Source organism: Chiloscyllium punctatum, chromosome 44 (assembly GCF_047496795.1).
Source record: "Chiloscyllium punctatum isolate Juve2018m chromosome 44, sChiPun1.3, whole genome shotgun sequence".
Taxonomy (NCBI): Eukaryota; Metazoa; Chordata; class Chondrichthyes; order Orectolobiformes; family Hemiscylliidae; genus Chiloscyllium; species Chiloscyllium punctatum.
In genome coordinates this window covers 11,029,318-11,051,871 of record NC_092782.1, presented here as the reverse complement: position 1 = coordinate 11,051,871, position 22,554 = coordinate 11,029,318, and the positions used below count along the sequence as shown (strand labels likewise).

General features: G+C 38.4%; 1 protein-coding gene across 15 annotated transcripts in view; it reads right to left on the bottom strand.

Moving 5' to 3' along the window:
* The window catches only part of plekha5 (pleckstrin homology domain containing, family A member 5), a 342,774-nt gene that overhangs the window by 35,374 nt on the left and 284,846 nt on the right, over window positions 1–22,554 (bottom strand). For 7 of the 15 annotated variants that reach the window (XM_072562215.1, XM_072562217.1, XM_072562221.1 and 4 more), the window contains 9 exons: window positions 20,781–20,861; window positions 14,135–14,200; window positions 10,055–10,135; window positions 9,803–9,952; window positions 8,868–8,969; window positions 8,441–8,555; window positions 3,769–3,821; window positions 2,468–2,656; window positions 806–926 (listed from right to left, as the gene is read on the bottom strand). In XM_072562215.1, the coding sequence (XP_072418316.1) occupies window positions 806–926; window positions 2,468–2,656; window positions 3,769–3,821; window positions 8,441–8,555; window positions 8,868–8,969; window positions 9,803–9,952; window positions 10,055–10,135; window positions 14,135–14,200; window positions 20,781–20,861 (958 nt within the window). Of the gene's footprint in view, window positions 1–805; window positions 927–2,467; window positions 2,657–3,768; window positions 3,822–8,440; window positions 8,556–8,867; window positions 8,970–9,802; window positions 9,953–10,054; window positions 10,136–14,134; window positions 14,201–20,780; window positions 20,911–22,554 lie in introns of those variants that run through there. The other 8 variants (XM_072562218.1, XM_072562220.1, XM_072562225.1 and 5 more) reach the window with 4 other exon arrangements.

Sequence of the window (22,554 nt, the reverse complement as noted above, 5' to 3'; positions counted from 1 at the left end):
CAGTGAGTAGCAGCTTATCAATGGGATGCAATAGTCTCTCCCACTGTTGGAGACAGCCCAGTAGTTCCAACTATGTGTGCCACTTTCATTCAGCTTAATTGCTTTCTCTCATGTTGTGTTAATGCTCTCCAGCAAAATAAGAATGTCCTCTTAAAAGCTCAAGCTGCACATGACTTATACATTTCCCAGCTGCCCAAATGTAAGTGACATAAATATAATTTCTGCTGATAGGGGAGTCCAAGGCTTGGACCATATTTTAAAAATTAGGGCCAGATCATTCAGGATTGGGTAGCAATTCTATGCACCAGGACTGATCAGTTGGTGGAACCATCTTCTGAAACAGTAGTTGATGCACGATCAATGGTAAATCTGAGATTGATAGATCTTTGCTTTCCAAAGGTGTTGCAGTATATGTGATAAAGGTGGATAATATGGAGTTAGAGATCAGAGCTAATCTGCAGTCTGAGTGGTTTGAAGAACTAAATGATTTATCCTTGTTCCTGTGCTCTTGACATCTGTTTGGATGTAATATTAGAACAAGATTACAGTGAAACTGAGTTAAACAGCTGTCCAGAAATAAAATTACATTTGATATCAATCCTAACAATATTAACTCAGACTTGAACCAGTTTAAGATCAGTTCGTAAAAAAACATAGTAAACCATCTTCAGAATCCTAGCCATGGAATGGTTGCACTCAATTTGAATCTGACCTAAAACCATTTAAGTATGAACAGGAGGACAATCAGGTAAAGTGCAATCCAGATATACAAATCTTATCTTCTGTATACTACTACTACTGCTACCTTTAGATGTGACACTTTCTTTGTCAGGTACCACTTCTGACTTCTCATCCACATTTGATTCATCAACCTCAGTGACAGTTGTCAGTTCTGGTTCACTCTTGTACAGTCGATAATCAGGGCCCTGTAGTTGGAAAGTATTTCTATTAAGTAGATAATTTGCTGAGTAATTAAGTCTTCAAGACTCAGTTAAGTTCTAATCAGGATCAATTTTTAGAAAAGAATACTTAAATCATTACCCACTAATGGACAAGACATTTTGTTTAGAGAGCAATGTTTAATAAACAAGAATATTATAGCATCAAAATTACCTTTGGCACATTCCAAGAAACTAAGAAATAGATATATGTATAATCAAGACTATCATTTTTTTCCAAAAAGAGTTATTTTGTGAAGTTTGAAAATTATGCAGCTACTTATTCAAAACTTAGTCCTGCTGCAAAAAACTTATTTGGTTGTGAATACTGACAAAGATATCCATTTTCGATTTTGGTATTAAAAAAGGACATTTGGAAGATAGTAAGAATCGTATAGCAACAATAAAGTGAGTTCAAAAGCTAGTCAAGTTGCTTGGACTGTTAGCATAAATGGTTGGGCTGCCATTATATTACCGTTTTGGTGTGACTGCAAATCAGTTTCTTGTGTTAATGAACACCAAATTGCATCTAACCGATTGAGTGTTAAAAGTGCTTGGAATGAGTTTATACTGACTTTCAAGAGCACTAAAATCAAGAGATACATGAACCCCTCCTTTAATGGCATCACAAACTAGGCTCTGCCATTCAAACTGATTCAAAGCCATATTTCCAATAAATGGCCTGCTGAAATCCTGAGAACTTTATTTTCACATGTAGCAGGCTGCTCCCTCCAATAACACAGATCATTATCAGGGAAGCTGTGTTTGTACAGTTAATGAGGCATTGACGTAACTTATTTGTTTCTGAATTAAAGAAGATACATAATCTATAGTTTAAATTGGGTCTAGCTATTGCAGAAAATGTCAGAACTCATGGTAATCCAGACACAATTTGATATTAATAACTGCAGTATAACAGCAGCCTTTGTACCCATCCACTGATGGATTTCATTTTTAAAGTTACATATTAAGGTTAGATTCACTAAATGAGCTGTCCTGCTATAAAACAATTGATAGCCATCAAGCATGGAAATTAGGTAATGGCAAAAATCCACCACAAATTTTTTACTTTATTTAAAAACCTAAAATATTTAATTCCATTTAATTTAGCACCAATACAGAAATCTTTAACAAAACTTTAATTCTTCAGTCATGTATTGCAAATATGAAATAAATTTAGTAAAACATCTCTTAACAATTGCTGATCTTGGGACAGATTACTTAAAGGGAAAGAATCCCAAACAGTTAACTGAAGATGCCCTGAAAATGCAAATATTATGAACAAATTTTGCAGATACAATTCTACTTAAGATTATATTTTAAAACTTGGGTTATTGGGCTACAATTACGCAGGACAGTTCATTTGTAACTACATCATTCAGGAATGATAATCCAATAAATGAAGCAATGACAAAGTGACCAACTAAAAAATGAAGCGGCAAAATAATCACATGACATAAAACAATGAGAAGGGAAATGTGGGAGGAGCAGGTTTAACAGGCAAACAGTGGCAATAATCAGCCACTTACAGAATCTGCTCCATGCTTTGGATCTTCTGGTTCAAGGTGGATCTTCATTTCATCTGGTTGATGTACCAGGTTTCTGGCAGAACAGGGCCAAATGATGCTCTCACTGGGATGAGGGGGAACTGTGGGAGCCCTCTCTGTCAAGTCATATAACTGGGGAAGAGGAGGGCGAGGAGGGGCTGTTTCATCTTCCTAAAGAGTCCATATAATAAATGCACTAACAGTTTGAGATATACCAGATATTCTTTCAATTTAAGATGTATGCAAATCAACATGACCATGTTCCATCATTTAAGTTCTAATAAATGAGAAAGCAAATACAATAAAATTCATATGGTCTGGCATTTCACAAACCAGAAAGCTCCATCAATTGATTTCGCTGATCCCACCCTGATAACGAACAGGTGCTTTAGTAAAGATTTTCTGATGCTAAATGACAATGGACCATTGGTGGACAACATTGTGAAGAAGTTCTGATGCAAGAAAGAATCCAGCTGCTGTTGAGTAACCTTGTGACACGAAAGCTGGACTTTTTTAATGCTTGATGGGCTGTTTGAGGCATTTTCCTTTACTTTAGTGAATACCTTTCTCTGGTTTTGTATCGCACTTTATCGTGGAACAAGAGGCATAAATGATTTATTTCAACATGCCATCAGAGAAACTAAAGATAGCAAGCAGAAATCACGGATATGCGGCACACAGCACAACAATGGATGGGGGCCTGTGTCATTGATGTCTGACTGTCATATTCAAAACCCATCATGATGTTTTGATTATTAATTGGGAGTGATGGTCACTTGTGAATATAAGAAAGCAGAATGTATTGTGCTTTTTGTGACCCTTTTTAGTTTGTCAGCACAACACAGTCCAGGTGCATTCTGGATAGTACAAACTTTTACTGCAATGTTTTATAATCTATTCTTCAATTCAAAGTCATCCCTTTCAAATGATTAGATAATTACGAGACTTCTTTGGCATTGACATTTTAATTATGTTGGCTAATTTGAACTGCTGAAATTTCTATATTGTGTCAAAGTAACTTTGAATAACCAGAGTAGGGTATCCATTACAAATAAGAATGGATGAGGAGTACTTTTTTCTATTTACACTCCTCCACCTTTTAACTTTTGAAAAATAAATATTCTCCATCAAGTAGAACTGTTACCAAATGAAAGTTCTATCTTTGTGTTAAAATATCAGGTATTAATTCGAGGCTGTCTAAACTTCATCTACAGATTATAACCAAAAGTTAACCAAAGATTTTTCTTCCCACAACAACCAGTGACTAAGAATAAATTGCTCACCTCCTGCCTACACCTTAAAGTAGAAGCAGATCCAGGTTGTGAGCCAGCAGTGCCTAAAAGAGAAAGAAAAAATTAGATGTTTTGAAGCCACAGAATTTTGAATAAAATTCTTGCAATATTTACTTGTGGAAACTCATCTTATTTTTGAATTCTATGTGATGTACTACTATCCTGGAAAATGTTTTCAAAAAAATTACTTAAATGATCTTGTCCAAAGAGTACCCTGCCTTCTGTTTAAGTAGAGGACAGAGATAAGCAAGCAGTTTTCCTCTTAATTTTCCATCCGGAATAACAGGAAGAATGATTCCTGATGTGATCCATCCAAAAGGCTTACAGAAACTTAAGCTTTGTGAGCATAAACACTGGATTTAACTAAGTATAACAAGTATTAAACAACAGATTAAAGTAAGCCTGAAAAACTGCTTATACAAAATTCAGTAGGGTGAGCACAATTCAACAAGAGTGAATGTAAATACATAACATATGGACAAATGAAAAGTGCAGGAGGGCCTGCCAGGACCAGCACCAGCATTCCGAAAGATGAATTTTCAACTTGATGCTACGAAACTGCACTACTCGCATGCCAAACAGCATAAGAAGCAAGACACTGACAGGGCTAAATGAACCCATAATCAACAGATCAGATCTAAGCTCTGCAGTTCTATCACATATGGTTGTGAATAGTGGTGGACAATTAAACAAATCATTAGAGAAGGGTCTCCATAAATATCCATACCCTCAATGATTGGAAAGCTCAGCACATCAGTGCAAAAGATAAGACTAAAGCATTCACAACAATCTTCAGCCAGGAGTGCCAAGTGGATGATCCTTCTCTGCCATCCCCAGAGGTCCCTGGCATCACAGACATGAGTCTTTTGCCAAGTCCATTCACTCAATATGACATCAAGAAAGTTGGAGGCACTGGATACTGCAAAGACTGGGTCCAGACAACATTCTAGCAAGTGAACTGAAGACTTATGCTCCACTTGCACATTATCCAACCACATCTATTATATCCGTTGCTCGTGATGTGGTCTCCTATATACTGGGGAGACCAAACACAGACTCGGGGACCAGTTCGCAGAGCATCTGTGCTTTGCGTGCACCAACCAAATCAACCTTTCAGTTGCTATCCATTTTAATTCCCCTTCCCACTCCCTTAATAACAAGTTCATCCTTGGCCTCTTCCACTGTCAGAGTGAGACCAAACGGAAACTGAGGAACAACACATTATATTTCACCCAGGAAGCTCACAGCCCAATGGCTTCAACGTTGGCTTCACCACCTTCAAATCCCTCCTCTCTCAGCCTTATCCCATGTCTAGCCCCACCCCTCCTCCTCACCTGCCTGACCAGTCCTAACCTGCTCAGTTATCCACTCCACCCTTTCCATTAGCCAATCACAACAACCCCCACCTATCACCATCCCACCTATCCTTTCCTCAGCCCCACCCCCCCCCCTCTAAATACTTCTGGACTCCCTCTCCCTCCCCAGTCCTAACGAAGGGTTTTGGCCTGAAATGCTAACTTTCCTGCTCCTTGGATGCTGTCTAACCTGCTGTGCTTTTCCAGCTTCACATCTATTGACTTTGGCTTCCAGCAACTGATATAAATTCACAAGCAATGCTCAGCAGGATAGTTACAGAAAAAAAAATCTCATATCAGCCATGACTAAAGTTAGAAAATCTACAGGGGAGCTGCAATTTAAATATTGCAACTTTGGCACAGCAAAGAAATAACTGATTGGGAGTTACTGGTCGAACTTGAGGAGAAAATACATACTCGTGCATTCTTGCCCAAAATATTGGATGGGCAGACTTCCGAAAAGTCTACATCATATTACTGCACAGCAGATTTTAAACAAATGGAGTAAGTGAACAAGTATCAGAATGGAAATTAAGTTGGCTACAAAGTTGTATGTAAACAGTTAAAGATAGTTACTTAGATTGGCAAAGATGGGAAGTGGTGCCAATGTTATGTACATGCACAATTTGGACTTGGCAATTATTGAGAAAATTTTCAGGTTTATGGATGACATTTTGGGATGTAAGTAATACAGAGAAGGACTACGTTAAGTGTCTCAAACTTGAAGAATAGGTGTGAAATTAGCATATGAACTGCAATATATATACAGCTTGGCTAGTCAGTGTCTAAATGGTCAGAGGAACACAAGAACCTGATCGACACAAATCACTGAAAATAATGACACACATTACAGAGCGACATAAAACCAAAGCAAATGAAGTATATGTATTTCTTTCTGAAGGGCTAAATTTGAAAATCAGGGAGGTTACGTTAAACTTCCATAATTTGAAGAGCTTGAATTGTTGTTTCTGACATCCACAGAATAAAAACGGAAAAAGAAAACATTTATACAGAGGCTATATTGTGTGTTTAAAAATGAACAGTATCACTGCGGGAGCTACAAAGAAAATATACTAGAATATCAGAATTGACTTTAGGGTTCAAGAAGAAATGACTGGAGATAACGATATTAAGGTACATAGAACAATACAGCGCAGAACAGGCCCTTTGGCTCTTAACGTTGCGCCAACCTGTGAACAAATCTAAGCACATCCCCCTACACTATCCCATCATCATCCACGGACTGTATAAATGCCCCTAATGTGGCTAAGTTAATTACATTGGCAGGCAGGGCATTCCACACCCTTACCACTCTCTGAGTAAGGAACATGCCTCTGACATCTGTCTTAAATCTATCACTCCTCCGTTTGCAGCTATGCTCCCTCATACAAGCTGATGTTATCATCCTCGGAAAAAGACTCTCACTGTCCACCCTATCTAATCCTCTAATCATCTTGTATGTCTCTATCAAATCCCCTTTTAGCCTTCTTCTCTCCAATGAGAACAGACCCAAGTCCCTCAGCCTTTCCTCATAAGACCTGCACACCAGACCAGGCAACATCCTGGTAAATCTCCTCTGCACCTTTTCCAATGCTTCCACATCCTTCCTGTTATGGGGAGACCAGGACTGCATACAATACTCCAAGTGCGGCTGCACTAGCATTTTGTACAGTTGCAGCATGACATCACAGTTCCAGAACTCAAACCCTCTACCAAAAAAACCTAACACACCAAATGCACTATCAACCTGGGTGGCAACTTTCAAGGATCTATGTAACATGGACATGAAGATCCCTCTGCACATCCACACTACCAAGAATCTTTCTATTGACCCAGTATTCTGCCATCCTGTTATTCTTCCCAAAGTGAATCACCTCACATTTATCTGCATTGAACTCCATTTGCCACCTCTCAGCCTAATTCTGCAGTTTATCCAAGTCTCCTTGCAACCTGCAACATTATTCCACACAGTCCACCACTCCACAGACTTTAGTGTCATCTGCAAATGTCCAAGTCATTTATAAAAATGACAAACAGTAGTAGTCCCAAAACAGATTCTTGTGGCACACCACTAGTAACTGGACTCCAGGCTGAATATTTTCCATCAACCACCGCTTTCTTACAGAAAGCCAGTTTCTAATCCAAATTGCCAAATCACCCTTAAAACCATGCCTCCACATTTTCTCCAACAGCCTACCAGTCTTCAAGTTCTTGAAAGTTTTTCTTTCTTTTCAACCTTTCATGAGTTTTGGGAATGATGACAAGGCCAGCATTTGTTGTCCATACCTAAATTTCTTGAACTGAGTGGGTTGTTTAGGCATTTCACGGAGGGCAGTTAAGAATCAATGTTGCAGACCTGGAGTCACATATAGACAGACAGGATAAGGGTGGCAGATTTGTATCCCTGAAGATAACAATCACGAGAGCTTCAGTGACACCAATAGAGACATTAGGTTTTGCTTCCATTGTTTTTAAGTAATGAATTTGAATTTCTATCTGTTGCAGTGCTGGGTTTTGAACTCCAGTCTCCAGAACGTTAGCTGAGGTCTCGGGATTACTAGTCCAATGACATTCGCACTACTTTACTGTCTTCCTTTATAGGATAGAGACAGTGAAAAGGCTCCTGCTTGTGTGCGAAGGAGAGAAGTCCAGAATTACAGCCTAAAAATACAAGACAGTCACTAATAAATCTAACAGGTGATGGAGAAGTAACTTCTATACCTGTACGATTGGAAAGTGGAACTTGCTCCCACGCAGAACAGATTAGTCAAGTTGCAAAGATGCATTTAAGGGGAAGCTACATAACCACAAGGCAGAAGGGCATATAATGGTAGATGAAGGAGAGTGGGAGGAGGGTCTTGAGCATAAATATTGCAAAGATTGAATGACCTGTTTCTATGCTGAAATAGTTAAATATTGACCTGTGGTTTTAACTTCAGAATGGGAGGCAGGAGACCATCTCATTGCACGTATCCTATCCAACACAAGGACAGATTGATAGTTGTGCTAATTACTGTAACCCATGACATCAACAGAACTAGAAAGGCCCTCTTAAGTGAGAAAACTACAATTTTGGTTCATCAGTTCAAAGCAAACAAAAAAGCAGTTCAAGAGTTCATAGCGTAACTAACAAGTTGATTTCAGTCTTTGTAGATAAACTGAAACTTAAACACATTCACAGTGGAGGGTGGGAAATAACGAAAAGGAAAATAAAACAACACTTCAATTCGTTACCTCTACTGGAATCCACAACAGCTACTACTTAATTACTTGAAATTCTGACCTAAAACAGGATTGGCTTTTCTTACCAGTGTTGCTAGAGTTCCTTCTTTGCTGTTTACTTTTGGTGAGTCCTTCCATAACATCATCAATTCTCCAGAGCTCCTTTTGAATCTGAGGGCGTTGCTGAGCAGTTAACTCCACCTTGGGGAAAAAAAGTAAAGATCCTTCTGACAACAAATACAGCAGTCATGAACACTGATGTTTTATCATGCATGAAATACATTAAAGAGGTAACAAAAGTGTTTCTGACAACAGTGTTTGGTTAGGCGTGCTGTATGCAAGGAAGTAATGCAATACGGTTGTTATAAATTGGATTAAGTAGAAGGAAACTGGTGAACAATGTGCCGACAATTGTGCTATGCTGGAGACGTATTTGCTGGAAAAAGAGATTTTGTTATTGTTAGTATAAACATGCTCAGACATCAGATCCATCTGTCCAAATACAGCCAGTACCTGAACTTCATCACATCTGTCTAGTTGTTGTTGTAAGTGGGTTCTTGCTAGAGTTACGTCATACTCTAACTTTTCATACTCTTTCCATGTTCTTTCCAGTTCCTAAATCACAAAGTACATAGCTTAAACAGGAGAATTATTTCATTTTTAAAAATGTACAATCGATTCCAAACTTAAAAACAATCCTACATGCTATACACCAGGATTAACTTAATTGGGAAAGTTGTAATCTTACATTTTGAACTAAGATGAGGCAAATCAAAATCAAATTCACAATCTATTTCTTTAAATTTACTGAACAAAACAATTTGAAAAACAATCTGCACTTACAAAGGAATGGAATATCAAAAAATTGTACATATGTTTTAGCTGATAAAAACTTTGGCAGGAGATTTTAATCTTTCAAAGATTTAAATTCCTAAAAACGTGAAATTCTAAAGGAACAAATGGACATATTTCTGGTTTAAAATGGGTGGGTGAATAACTTCTCCTCAACAGATGGGTCATAAATGTGAATCTGGGAAAAGGCTTCTGATTTCTGGCACTCAGATTAGCCACCAGGTGGGGTGCAAGGGCTGACTATAGCAACTTCTTCAGTTTATGTGCTGACTAGCTTCCCTCCACAATTTTGGGAATCAAGTGAAATGCTCATTGCCTCCCTGTTAATGATACAGCAAAAGTTTACATTGGCATAATCTTGCATTAATCAGCTCTGCAGAGTATGGTGTGCTAAAATGATACTCAAAAGGTTACATATAATCAGAAAAGTCCTGAAGTGTTTTGAATACATATCCTATGCAAAGTAAAAGCTCACCAACAGTTTATGTGGGAGTTTAACACGCGATCAGAACATTTGAAAAAGAACTACAAGCTAAAGCAGACCTGGCCTTCAGACTTTACTACAAACAACAAATGGCATAGTGACTACAACTCACTGTGGTGGTTCTTGATATCTCCCGGCAAGTGCTGAGCAATCCATTTTGTAAAACGTCTCTTTGTAAGGCCACACTTTGCACTACAGTAGGATTTTCTGCATTCATTTCAATCTCCTGACTTGCAGCCAGTAAAGCTTGTTCAAGCGTATGCTGCAAGAGACAAAGCAGTATGCATAATTTAGTCTGAATTCAATATATTCACTGGAGATATGCATTATGTTGAAATGAAGTAATTTGATCATAATTTCTTACTTTTTCCTTATGCAGCTGCTGCAATTTCTCTTCTTGCTCACAAACAACCTTATCCTGCTCACATAATTGGCTCAGTTTACCCTACAACAGAAAGCACAAAGATTGACAAAATAACAATAACTCTCCACCAGAGCAGCACATGGCTTTAAACATTTCTTCAAGTTCAGCAATTGCTGAAAATATACATCAAGAAAAATGTGAACCTAAGTTTTTCTAACAAATTTCTGGAACAACTCTTCCAGTTAAAGCAAACCAGCATTCCCTGCTTGAGAACACTGTAATCTCACATTTTGAACAAAGACAAAGGTAAATCAGTAACCAGGTTCATAATGTCTTCTGGTTTATTGAACAATATAATTTGAAAAATAACCTGCATTTGCAAACTAATGGAAGATCAAAATATTGCTTTTATGTTTTAGCTGATAAATACTTTGGAAGATTAAAATCTCCCTACACAGATTTAAATTCTTAAACAATGTGGAATTCTAAAATGATAAATGGACTTACTTCTGGTTGAAAATGGGTTGGGCGAATAATCTCTCATCAAGATATGGGTCAGAAACGTGAGTACAGTTAGCAAACTGCATACTACTGATTTTATCATCTATTTCAATGTAATCACTGTTTTGGGTTTGCCCTGGCTCAGAAAAGAGTGGCCAAGACAAGTGTCAGAACTATCAGATTCAGTAATGAAGTTTATTTTCCCCCAGCACAGCTTGTGGAATAGGAGGAAGTGTAATCTTTTCCACCAACATCCCCAAGAAACCTACCACAATCTTCCCTTCAGTGGTCAATCAATTTCTTCTTTCCAGCCTCAAAGTCCTTCCTTTTTTGTAGTCATGCTGCAGCTGTCTAGCATCAGGCTTCCCAGCCTAAAAAAGTCCAGCCCCTTAATCTGGACATATGAATGTATGATTTAAGAGTAGAAATATGAAGAAATTCTGATGAAGAATCACCAGACTTGAAATGTTAACTCTACTTTCTTCCTACATGCTGCCAGACCAGTTTCACCAGCAATTTCTGTTTTTGTTTAAGAATCTATTGACTTTGCCCTTAAAAACATAAGACTCTCTGATTCAATGCCTACGCCATCTCAAAGGCAGAGTTTCAAAGTTGCATCATCCTTCAAAAATAAGCTCTCTGAATCTCTGTCCTGAAAGGATGAACAAAAAGTTTTGAACATTGTCCCTATTAATGGACCCATCCACAAGAGGAAACAGGCTTTCTACATCCACATTTCAGGATCTACTCTGTTATTATTACCATACATTATTGTTATATCTGTTATACTTCAATGAAGTGGGTGGCACGGTGGCTCAGATGTTAGCATTACCGCCTCACAGTGTCAGGGGTCTGGGTTCGATTCCCGCCTCAAGCAACTGTCTGTGTGGAGTTTGCACATTCTCCCCGTGTCTGCGTGGGTTTCCTCCAGGTGCTCCAGTTTCCTCCCACAGTCCAAAGATGTGCAGATCAGGTGAATTGGCCTTGCTAAATTGCCCATAGTGTTAGGCACATTAGTCAGGGGTATATATAGGGCAGGGGAATCGGTCTGGGTGGGTTACTCTTTGGAGGGGCACTGTGGATTTGTTGGGCCGAAGGACTTATTCGCACACTGTAGGGAATCTAATCAAGTCATTTTTCACGCTTCAAAGAATTGGACCAGAAATGTTAACTCTGATTTCTCTGCATAGAAGCTGCTACATTGTTGAGCTTTTCCAGCAATTTGTTTTTGTTTCCGATTTCCACCATCCGCTGTTCTTTTGGTTTTTACTGTATTCTGCGCTCTGTATGATCTGCCAGTACAGCACACAAAACATTACTTTTTTCTGCATCTTGGTAAATGTGACAATAAATCAAACTCAAATTCCAACTTAGCTTCTTCAATTTCAGGAAGTACAACCTTATTTATTAAACCCCTTCCTATCGTTTAACCCTTGAGTATAAATTATCATTCCAGAAAATCCACACTTCACTCCCTAATGTGTGGTGCTCACAGTACCCCAGGTGCAGCGTAACCTACGGCTGAAGCAGATTTCTGACCTTTTGTATTTTATTTCCCAAGATATAACATGAATAGATGTTTACTGACACACCATATCAATCAAATTTTTAAAAAACTCTACTATATTCATTGGGCACATCTACTCCTTATAAATCCACACTAGCCCTTTGACCAGGTGGAATTTTTTAAGAACCGAAAGAACTGCGGATGCTGTGAATCAGAAACAAAAAGTGAAGTTGCATGAGCTTTTCTGACAACTTCTGTTTTTGCTTGTGAAAATTTTTAAGGTTTTGGTAATTTGGTCATTTTAGATTCTGGTTTCAAATGAAATGGTTCTAAATCTAAAGAAAACATTCCCAGCCAAGCTTTTTAGTTTTCTAGGTGAGAAAGGGAAGTAAAAAGAAAATAGTGGATAGAATTAGTGAATGATCATTTCCTTGGCAATCTAAGATTCATAATTGAGTAATCAATTGACCAAGAGTATTAATTAAACATAAGACAGAAATAAAGCATTCTTGATAACAATAAGCAATTTTGGTACTGCATGATTTTTATTAAGGAGGCAAATGTATTTTTGACATATATCACGCAATACCAGGCTATAGTCCAACAGATTTATTTGGAAGTACTAGCTTTCAGAGCACCACTCCTTCCATAGGTAGTTGTGGAGCAGGTTCATACACCACCAAATTTATAGCAAAAGACCACAGTGTCATGCAATTGAAACAATATATTGAACAAACCTAGATTGCTGTTAAGTCTTTCATCTTTAGAGAGGGTTGCAGCTTTTGGCCATTAATATGTAATTGCCAGAACTTCTTTTAAGTCACATTCTCAACATAACTTTTCAGATTTTATTAAAAAAAAGGTGTCATCTCAGCTCAGACAATGTACTAAAGGTGTGAAGTTTGAGTGTCTGTAGGCCAATCTTGAGTCAGACTGGTTCTATTTCCAAAGTAGGAGTTTATAAAATGTTGCACGGATTGACTACCTGAGAGTTGTCTGCTTTTTGAGCAAAATAGAATTTATCTGCAAATACAATTCTGCAAATGCAAATTCACTGCATAGACATATGTGTGTGTTTGCACGCACACGCGCCCATGTGAAGGGGGGGGGGGGGGGGGGGGGGAAAGAGCGCACGCATGCAGGTGAGTGTGTACATGTGAGTTTGAGTATGCATGAGATAGTGTGTTTGCATGTGTGCTTGCTTGATAGAAGTGTGCATGAGTGTGACAGAATATAAGCCTGTGAAATGTGTGCGCGTGTGGGTGAGAGTGTGGGGGTTGTACGTGGGTGTGTCTGAGAGAGTGTCTGTGTATGTAAGAGTGTGTGTCTGTATGCACGAGACTGTATGATGTAGTGTGACCTGAACCCAACGTTGCGGTTGAGGCCATCCTCATGGGTACCAAACTTGGCTGTCAGCCACTCTATGTTGTTGCGTATCCCAAAGTCCGTCTTGGAGGATGGTCACCTGAAAATTTGAGGCAGACAGATAGACTCAAACCTCACAGCTTTTAATACATTGTCTGAGCTGAGATGTCACCTTTTTTTTAAAAAAGTAAAACCTTAAGTTATCTTGGGAATGTGACTTAAAAGAAGTTCAGGGATTTACATATTAAATGAACTGAAAGCTGCAACCCACTCTAAAAGATGAAAGACTTAATAGGAATCCATATTTGTTCAATATATTGTTTCAAATGCATGCCGAGTGTTTTGCTATAAATTCGTTATCTTATGATTCTGTTGCCTGAACTGCTGTGCTTTTCCAGCACCACTAATCCAGAATTATGATGCTGTTCCACAACTACTTGATGAAGGAGCAGCTCTCCAAAAGCTAGTACTTCCAAACAAACCTGGACTATAACCTGGTGTTATGTAATTTTTAACTTTGTCTACCCCAGTCCAATACCAACACCTCCACATCATTGATATATATCAAAAGACATAATCCAATTTAAAAAATTGCACATACTATTTCCTTAGAATACTTTACAAAAACTTAGTTGCATCTCTCCATAAAATAAGACACAATTAGTCAAAACTGTGGGATCAAAAAACTGTAAAACATTTTCACATACATCAATGTCCAGATTTTCACGTCTGTGGCTGTATAAAGTTTCTCTGTAATCATCTTGCTGAGCCAGCTACAAGAACATGAGTAAGAAAAAAATAATGAAGTTAAAATCTCAATGGATTAATTGAAAAAGAGCAGTTCAGCAATGTGGTGCGCCCCAGGAGTTAGTCTAAACTGATGGGAGCTTGTGTTGAAGATAGGGTAACAACATGTAGCATTGATTCTTCAATCTATACAGAGTTCAAACAAGGTTCCCACTGGGATTGATGAAGTTAGCCCTGGGGTTGAATAGTTCATGCTTTATTTTTATCATGAAATATGAAAGATGAATGTTATCTTTGGTAAGAAAGATTAAAATTCCATAGGAAAAATATTTTTCTCAGAAATAAAGAGATCCCAGGTTATAGAATGTATTCTTACAACAGAACATTTATATTTACACCAAATAAAGAATTAACTATTTAAATTAGATCCCTTGAAAAATAAAGTATCAATGCATAATGCACTATGTGACTTTTCTTTTGCCTGTATTTTGAATGGTGTTACTAACTTACATACAAAGCAATTAATATTTAACGGTATTTAATATTTAAAATCATTAAAGCAAAACGCTGCAGATTCAAGGAACCTAAAATTGAAACAAATTTCTGGAAGGACTCAACAAAGAAACAAAGTTAACATTTTTTCAGAGAAGTCATATTGGACTTGAAATGCTAACCCTTTCTCTCTCTCTCTCTCTCCATAAATGCTGCTAGACTTGCTGCACATTTACATTGCATTGATTTTATTTCAAAAATTACATCAAGGCATGACATTTTCAGAGGTAACTATCTGTATGATAAAATGTATGAAGCACAACAATCTACCTTTTATCACCACATTCCAAGTGATGAGACAATATTTTGTTTGTTCAACTTAATAAGGTAATATTGCAAATACTTGTCAAAGTTAATGTAAACCATTAGATTACTTACAGTGTGGAAACAGGCCCTTCGGCCCAACAAGTCCACACCGCCCCGCCGAAGCGCAACCCACCCATACCCCTACATCTACCCCTTACCTAACACTACGGGCAATTTAGCATGGCCAATTCACCTGACCTGCACATCTTTGGAGTGTGGGAGGAAACCCAAGCACCCGGAGGAAACCCACGCAGACACGGGGAGAATGTGCAAACTCCACACAGAGAGTCGCCTGAGGCGGGAATTGAACCCGGGTCTCTGGCGCTGTGAGGCAGCAGTGCTAACCACTGTGCCACCGTGCCACCCACATAACCATGTAACAGAAACATGGTCCATAAGTAGTTGGAACAGGATTAGGCCACCTGGTCTTTCAAGAATGCTCTGCCATTCAATAAGAAAATGGCTGATCTTTTCATAGACTCAGCTCCACTTACCCACGCTCTCACTGTATCCCTTAATTCCTTTACTGTTCAAAAAAATCTATCTTAGCTTTAACAAAGTTTTCTGAAGTAGCACCAACTTCACTGGGCAGGGAATTCCACAGATTCAGAACCCACTGGGTGAAGAATTTCCTTCTTAATTCAGTCCTAAATCTGCTTCCCCCCAATTTTGAGGCTACGCCCTCTTGTCCTAGTTTCACTTGCCAATGGAAACATCCTCTCTACTTCTATTTTATCTATTCCCTTCAGAATTTTATGTTCCTATAAGATCTCCCCTCATTTTTCTAAATTCCAATGAATATAACCCCAGTCTACTCAGTCTGTCGTCTTAAGGCAACCCGCTCAACTCTGGAACCAACGTAGTGAACCTCCTGTGCACCCCCTCCAGTGCCAGTGCATCCTTTCTCAAGTAAGGAGACCAAAATTGCATGCAGTTCTCCAGGTGTGGCCTCACCAGCACCCTGTACAGCTGCAACATAACCTCTCTGCTTTAAACTCAATCCCTTTAGCAATGAAGGACAGAATTCCATTTGCCTTCCTAATTACTTGCTGTACCTGCAGACCAATCTTCTGTGACTCATACACAAGAACACCCAGGTTCCTCTGCATAGCAGCATACTGTAACTTTTTACCATTCAAGTAATAATCTTTTTTACTGTTATTCCTACCAAAATGAATGACTTCACATTTATTAACATTGTATTCCATCTGCCAAACATTTGCCCACTCACTCAAAGCATCTTAGTATCATCTGCAAACTTACACAGCCCTCTGCACACTTTGCTCTGCCATTCATTTTAGTGTCATCTGCAAACTTTGACACCCTACACGTGGTCCCTAAATCCAAATTATCTGGATGAATTGGGAAGAATTGAGGTCCCAACACCAATCCCTGGGGCACTCCACTACTTGCTGATTGCCAACCAGAATAGCACTCATTTATCCCCACTCTTTGCTTCCTATTAGTCAACCAATTCTCTATCCATGCTAATGCCTCTTTATATTTATCTTTATAGTGCGTCTTTATCTTATGCAGCAGCCAGCTGTGTGGCACTTTCTCGAAGGCCTTTTGAAAATCTAGGTACACACATCCACTGGTCCCTGTTGTTCACCTTGCTCGTAATCTCTTCATAACATTCCAAAAGATTAGTTAAGCATTACCTGCCCTTCACAAACCCACGCTGCGTCTGCCCAACAGGATAATTTCTATCGAGATGCCTTGCTATTTCTTCCTTGATAATACACTCAAGCATCTTCCCCACTACAGAGGTTAAGCTCACAGGTCTATAATTCCCCACCTTTTGTCTATGTCCCTTTTTAAACAGTGGCGTCAGCTTTGCTGTTTTCCAATCTGCTGGGACTGCCCCAGAGTCCAGCAAATTTTGGAAAACCACCACAAGTGCACTTGCTATTTCGCCCGCCATCTCTTTTAGTACTCTGGGATGCATTCCATCAGAGCCAGGAGACTTGCCTATCCTTAGCTCCATTACCTTATCCAACACTACCTCTTCAGTAATAATGGTCATTTCCAGGTCCTCATCTACCTTAGTCTCTTTGTTAATACCTGCCATGTTATTAGTATCCTCCACTGTGAAGATTGATACAGAATACTTGTTTAATGCCTCGGCCATTTCCTCATATCCCACAACTTAATGCCCCTTCTCATCCTCTAAAGGACCAATGTTTACTTTAATCACTCTTTTTCATTTTACATATTTATAAAAACATTTGCAATCTGTCTTTATATTCTGTGCTAGTTTTTTCTCACACTCCATCTTACTTTTCTTTATAGCTCTTTTGTGGCTTCCTGTTGACCTTTAAAGTTTTCCTAATCTTCTAGTTTCCTGCTGTTCTTGCCCACTTTGTATGCCTTCTCTTTCAATTTGTTAGACACCCACGGCAGATTACCCCTTTTCTTACAGTCCTTCCTTTTCACTGGATATACTTTTGCTGAGCACTTTGAAAAATTGCTTTGACAATCCTCCACTGCTTGTCAACTGTCGCACCATAAAATCGGTGTTTATAGTCTACTTTACCAAGTCCTCCCTCATTCTATTGTAGTCTCCCTCATTTAAGCATGGGACCCTGGTATTGGAGTTTATCTTCACACTTTTCATCTGTATTCTAAATTCAACCATACTGTATTGGCTTCTTTCAGGAGGATCCCTAACTATGAGGTCATTAATTATTCCTGTCTCATTACACAGGACCAAATCTAAAATAGCTTGCTCCCTCATTGGTTCCATTACATACTGTTCAAGAAAACTCTCTCAGATACATTCAACGAACTCCTCCTCAAGGCTACCCTGGCTGAGCTGGTTCAAAAATGATTCATTTCTTCTTCTGCAGATAGATAGAGCAAAGATCTCAGCCTCATAATATATTAAACAGAAGTCTGATTTTATAGTCAAAACTTAATAGCAGTGAGCTAAATCCTATACTGCACATCAACCAGCAAAGCTCAGTGCTATTAGCAGGTTCCAGAACTATGAATGAACAATAAAGTTAAATTGAGTTGGTATCATATTGGGGAAATTTGTAAAACATATATCACAACTGTAAAATGTAGGCAATTTTGCAGAAGAGACAGAAGTTTGGATGTTCCCAGCTGCATTATTTGAATACATTAGATTAGATTAGATTAGATTACTTACAGTGTGGAAACAGGCCCTTCGGCCCAACAAGTCCACACCGCCCCGCCGAAGCGTAACCCACCCATACCCCTACATCTACATCTACCCCTTACCTAACACTACGGGCAATTTAGCATGGCCAATTCACCTGACCTGCACATCTTTGGACTGTGGGAGGAAACCGGAGCACCCGGAGGAAACCCACGCAGACACGGGGAGAACGTGTAAACTCCACACAGTCAGTCGCCTGAGGCGGGAATTGAACCCGGGTCTCTGGCGCTGTGAGGCAGCAGTGCTAACCACTGTGCCACCGTGCGCCCACATATGTTAAGACTTTTTGTTTGGTAAGGCAACCATCGTCTGGAAATTTAGGTACTAGAAGTGACAAATTGAAGCAAATGTCATGTTTGAAATTCCCTTTTAAAACAGGCGATATAAACTGGGAATAAAACTATTCTGTGCCATTAGTAACAAACCACATTATCTTATGCTTTCCCCTTTTTTAGATTTTCCATTGAAGAAAATGGGGAGGGGTGGTGCTATGATGCTGCAGAAGAGTCAGTCAAACTTGCTTGATGCATTTTGTCTAAATGGAACACATTAATCTTACCCCTTGTGAACAATTACCAGAGTAATACAGTTAAAAAATCACATAACCCCAGGTTATAGTCCAACAGGTTTATTTGGAAGCACTAGCTTTCGGAGTGCTGCTCCTTCATCAGGTGGTCGTGGAATATAAGATCGTTGGACGCAGAATTTATTGCAAAAGTTTACAGTATGAGGTAACTGAAATTACATCTTGAAAAAGACTGGGATTGTTTGTTAAGTCTCTCATCTATTAGAATGGGCATGCTGGTTTCAGCTCTTTCGTATGGAAATCCCAGAACTTTCTTAAAGTTACATTCTCAAGTGAAGTTTAACAATAGGTACCACGCTGGCTCAGATAATGCAATGAAAGTGTGGGTGCCTTTTGTGAGGCTGTCTGTGCCCCAATGTTCAGACTGATTCTAATCTAAAATTGGGGCACAGACAGCCTCACACAGGGCACCCCACACCTTCATTGCATTATCTGGGCCTAATGGCACCTATTGTTAAACTTCACTTGAGAATGTAACTTTAAGAAAGTTCTGGGATCTTCATACGAAAGAATTGAAACCAGCATGCCCATTCTAAAAGATGAGAGACTTAACAAACAATCCAGGTCTTTTTCAATATGTAATTTCAGTTACCTCATACTGTAAACTTTTGCTACAAATTCTGTGTCCTATGATCTTATACTCCATAACCACCTGAAGGAGCAACGCTCCGAAAGCTAATGCTTCCAAATAAACCTGTTGGACTACAAACTGGTATTGTGAGATTTTTAACTTTGTACACCCCAATCCAACATCGGCACCTCCAAGTCATGTTTTACACAGAATAGTTGCACAAATTATCTGATCACAGCTTATATAATCAGTCAGTTTATGAATATATTCATCAAGTTAACTATCTATCCTGTCAGCTTAATATCAAAGAATATATATTATCTGGTCAACTTCGTAATCCTATTTTACTAAGAAAAGCTGAGAAGTCCATACCACCAAGCCAGTGTCACTTGGGCAGTTAACATACATGCTTCTCAAGGGCAAAACCAACCTTACCTCAAAATGCAGCTGCAAATCAGAATGTTCATTTTATACATTTTGCACTACAAATCTGCAATACTACAGGCTTATATGAGAAAGGCAAGAAACAGTTAAGGCAACAGTTTAATAATTTACATGCAAGTTTAATTAATTTAGAATTCCCATTTGTCAGTACATGGAGTATTATCCACAAGATCACCAAACGTACCTTGCACCTGAACTTAAAACACATATAGGTTGAAAACAGTAAAGACACAAACTGCAAACTACAACATTTCTGCGGCTTCTGCTTTCATACACTATGTACATTTAAGCATGCTGTCACAACTGCCATGCAGAAACACTGAGCTATGTTGAAAACACAGTTGGGATCACGTTTGTAATCAACTTCAGACTACTTTGTGGGTACACACTTAGGATGTATGAGCGAAGGTCAGTGTATGAATAAGCAACAGCGCTATATTTATACTTCAGTAAATTTTTGCAAAATAATTATGCTTTTGTTTTGAAATTTTAAAATTTGAAATCAATTAGAAATCTCCAGCAACAAAATTCCAGTCAAACTTCAGCTACCTCAGAGATTAAGACTGGCCCATACTTCTGTAAATTATGAAACCATTTCATGAATCCATTTTGATATGATTTGTTACTGTAACAAATCATTGGATTCTTTTTCTTATGTTTTACAACATTACTTGTTCCATATGAAATTAATTTCAGTCTAGGACTCGTTAGACTTGCCTGTACAATTCCAAAACGAGATCTAAAACATAAGGGAGTAAGTATATCTTCAGCAGAGTTTGCAGCAAAGCATAACGTATGTTTTGAATGGTAAAATAAGCCATGCTAAAACATTATTTCAGCATTGTTCAAATGCATGGATGAATGTCACTGAAGTAAGTAAGAACTCTAGGGTATGATTTAACTGAAAGCTGCCATACACAGGGCTCTGTGATTAAGCAAAGCAATCAATATCCAAGACCTTACTTGCTTGTATACTTGTGGCCTTGGTGCTGAGTTCTCAATCATTGTGTGAACCGTGGCGATTAAAGGTTCATTTTCTTTCATCTATTTCAAATCAGGAGGAGCATACAGTAAACATCAGTTTACAGCATGGCTGGATTTAAAAGATGAAACAGTGATTATAGCTCCTGCTTTTTGGAATCGGTACCAAAGCCTTTTGCAAGCATTATACACCAAACTGAAAAAAAAAGTTCTCGGGGTACTAGATATAAAGAAATTGGAAAGTTCCAAAGTCTGATCACAAAATTCTGTTGACAACGTATTGGTAAAATTTAATCATTTGGGTTCATCTTTGGTAAATCTGTATTATTTCAACAGGTTTAAGTTTTATTCAAAATAAACTATAATATTTTCAGTATGTTACTGTGGTGAAATGCTTGAAACTCAGGCAAAATACTTCTTTTTCCTGCAGTAAGAGGTAAAATATGGAGCTTACTCATTTTCCATTTCACATTTTGTATCACTGAAAATATGGAGCTTGCTAGTTTTCCATGTATTTTTATGTCCAAGCACTCAAAAATCCAAGATTTTTAATGGAGCTATAACTGATTCAATAATATCATCTCTTACCTCCCACAACAGCCAGAAGTTTAAAAACACAAGACTTTTTTCGAAGAGAATCATCACAAAGTCCTAAATACTAAAAAAAGATGAATGCATACACACTGGTGTATCTCAGTCCTTCCTACTAATGGAGATTTTACATTTCCTATTCTCTGATGAGATAACACATTTTGTTTTTAAAATTAGCCAAAGCCTCTTTGTAGAATATTTATTCACAAGCAGACCTTGGAAGTTGAAACTATGAATATACTTAAGGACGGTAATACACCAACATGTATATACAAATCTTTATAACTTATTGTGCAGTATGTCTTTGCATTGAATAGAAGTTACAGAATTAACATTTAAAGATGAATTGCACGTATACTGTCAAAATAATGTTGCTTAGTATATGTTATTTGAAATGATCAATATAACAAACTCAAACCCATTCAAGACTTGGGTCTGAATCTTATCATCTGAGTTTTAGCATAAATGACAGGGTAATTTTTGGGTCAATCTGATCACACGAGTAGCAGAATTACTAGTTAAATTTCTGGAAGGCATTGAAACAACCTCTAAGATAACTGTTCAATTAAGAATAGCAGGCAAGATTGTATATAAGTGTACAGGGTTTAAAATGCCAATGACAGTCTTAACAGTGACTCCACAGAGATTTGTAGTGTGGTGCCTTGGAGGTGCTACCTCTGAAGAAAATGATTGGGAAGGTCTATAGCACCCCTTAATGAATGTTTCTTGCAGGAATTGCCACTAATTTCTTCACCAAGATTATGAACAGTAACATCAGCCTCAGAGACTTGCCTCGTCACTGCAAGCCTCTCCCAATGGCTGATCTTAGACTTGTCACTTTATAATGCTGACAGCACAGTACAGTATTGTGCTGTACACTGGCATCCTCTATGGTGCCGTAGTATATACGGTGTGTGTCACCTGTCTATTCTTCGCGAAAAGTCAGTGAAAATACAAAACCTCTCTCAACAGCCTCCTTAATTATGTGATTGCCTTCCTGTGGTGCTAGCTGGTTGCTGACACAATTTCCAACCCATTCCAGGAAAGGAAGGAAGGAAGTTTACAGGAAGAAGTCAGGATACTCATCTGGCAGCCTCATCCTCCTATTTTTCCCTAAACACCCATCCACCCACCTCAAATGGCCTGGAAAATTCCCCAGACAATT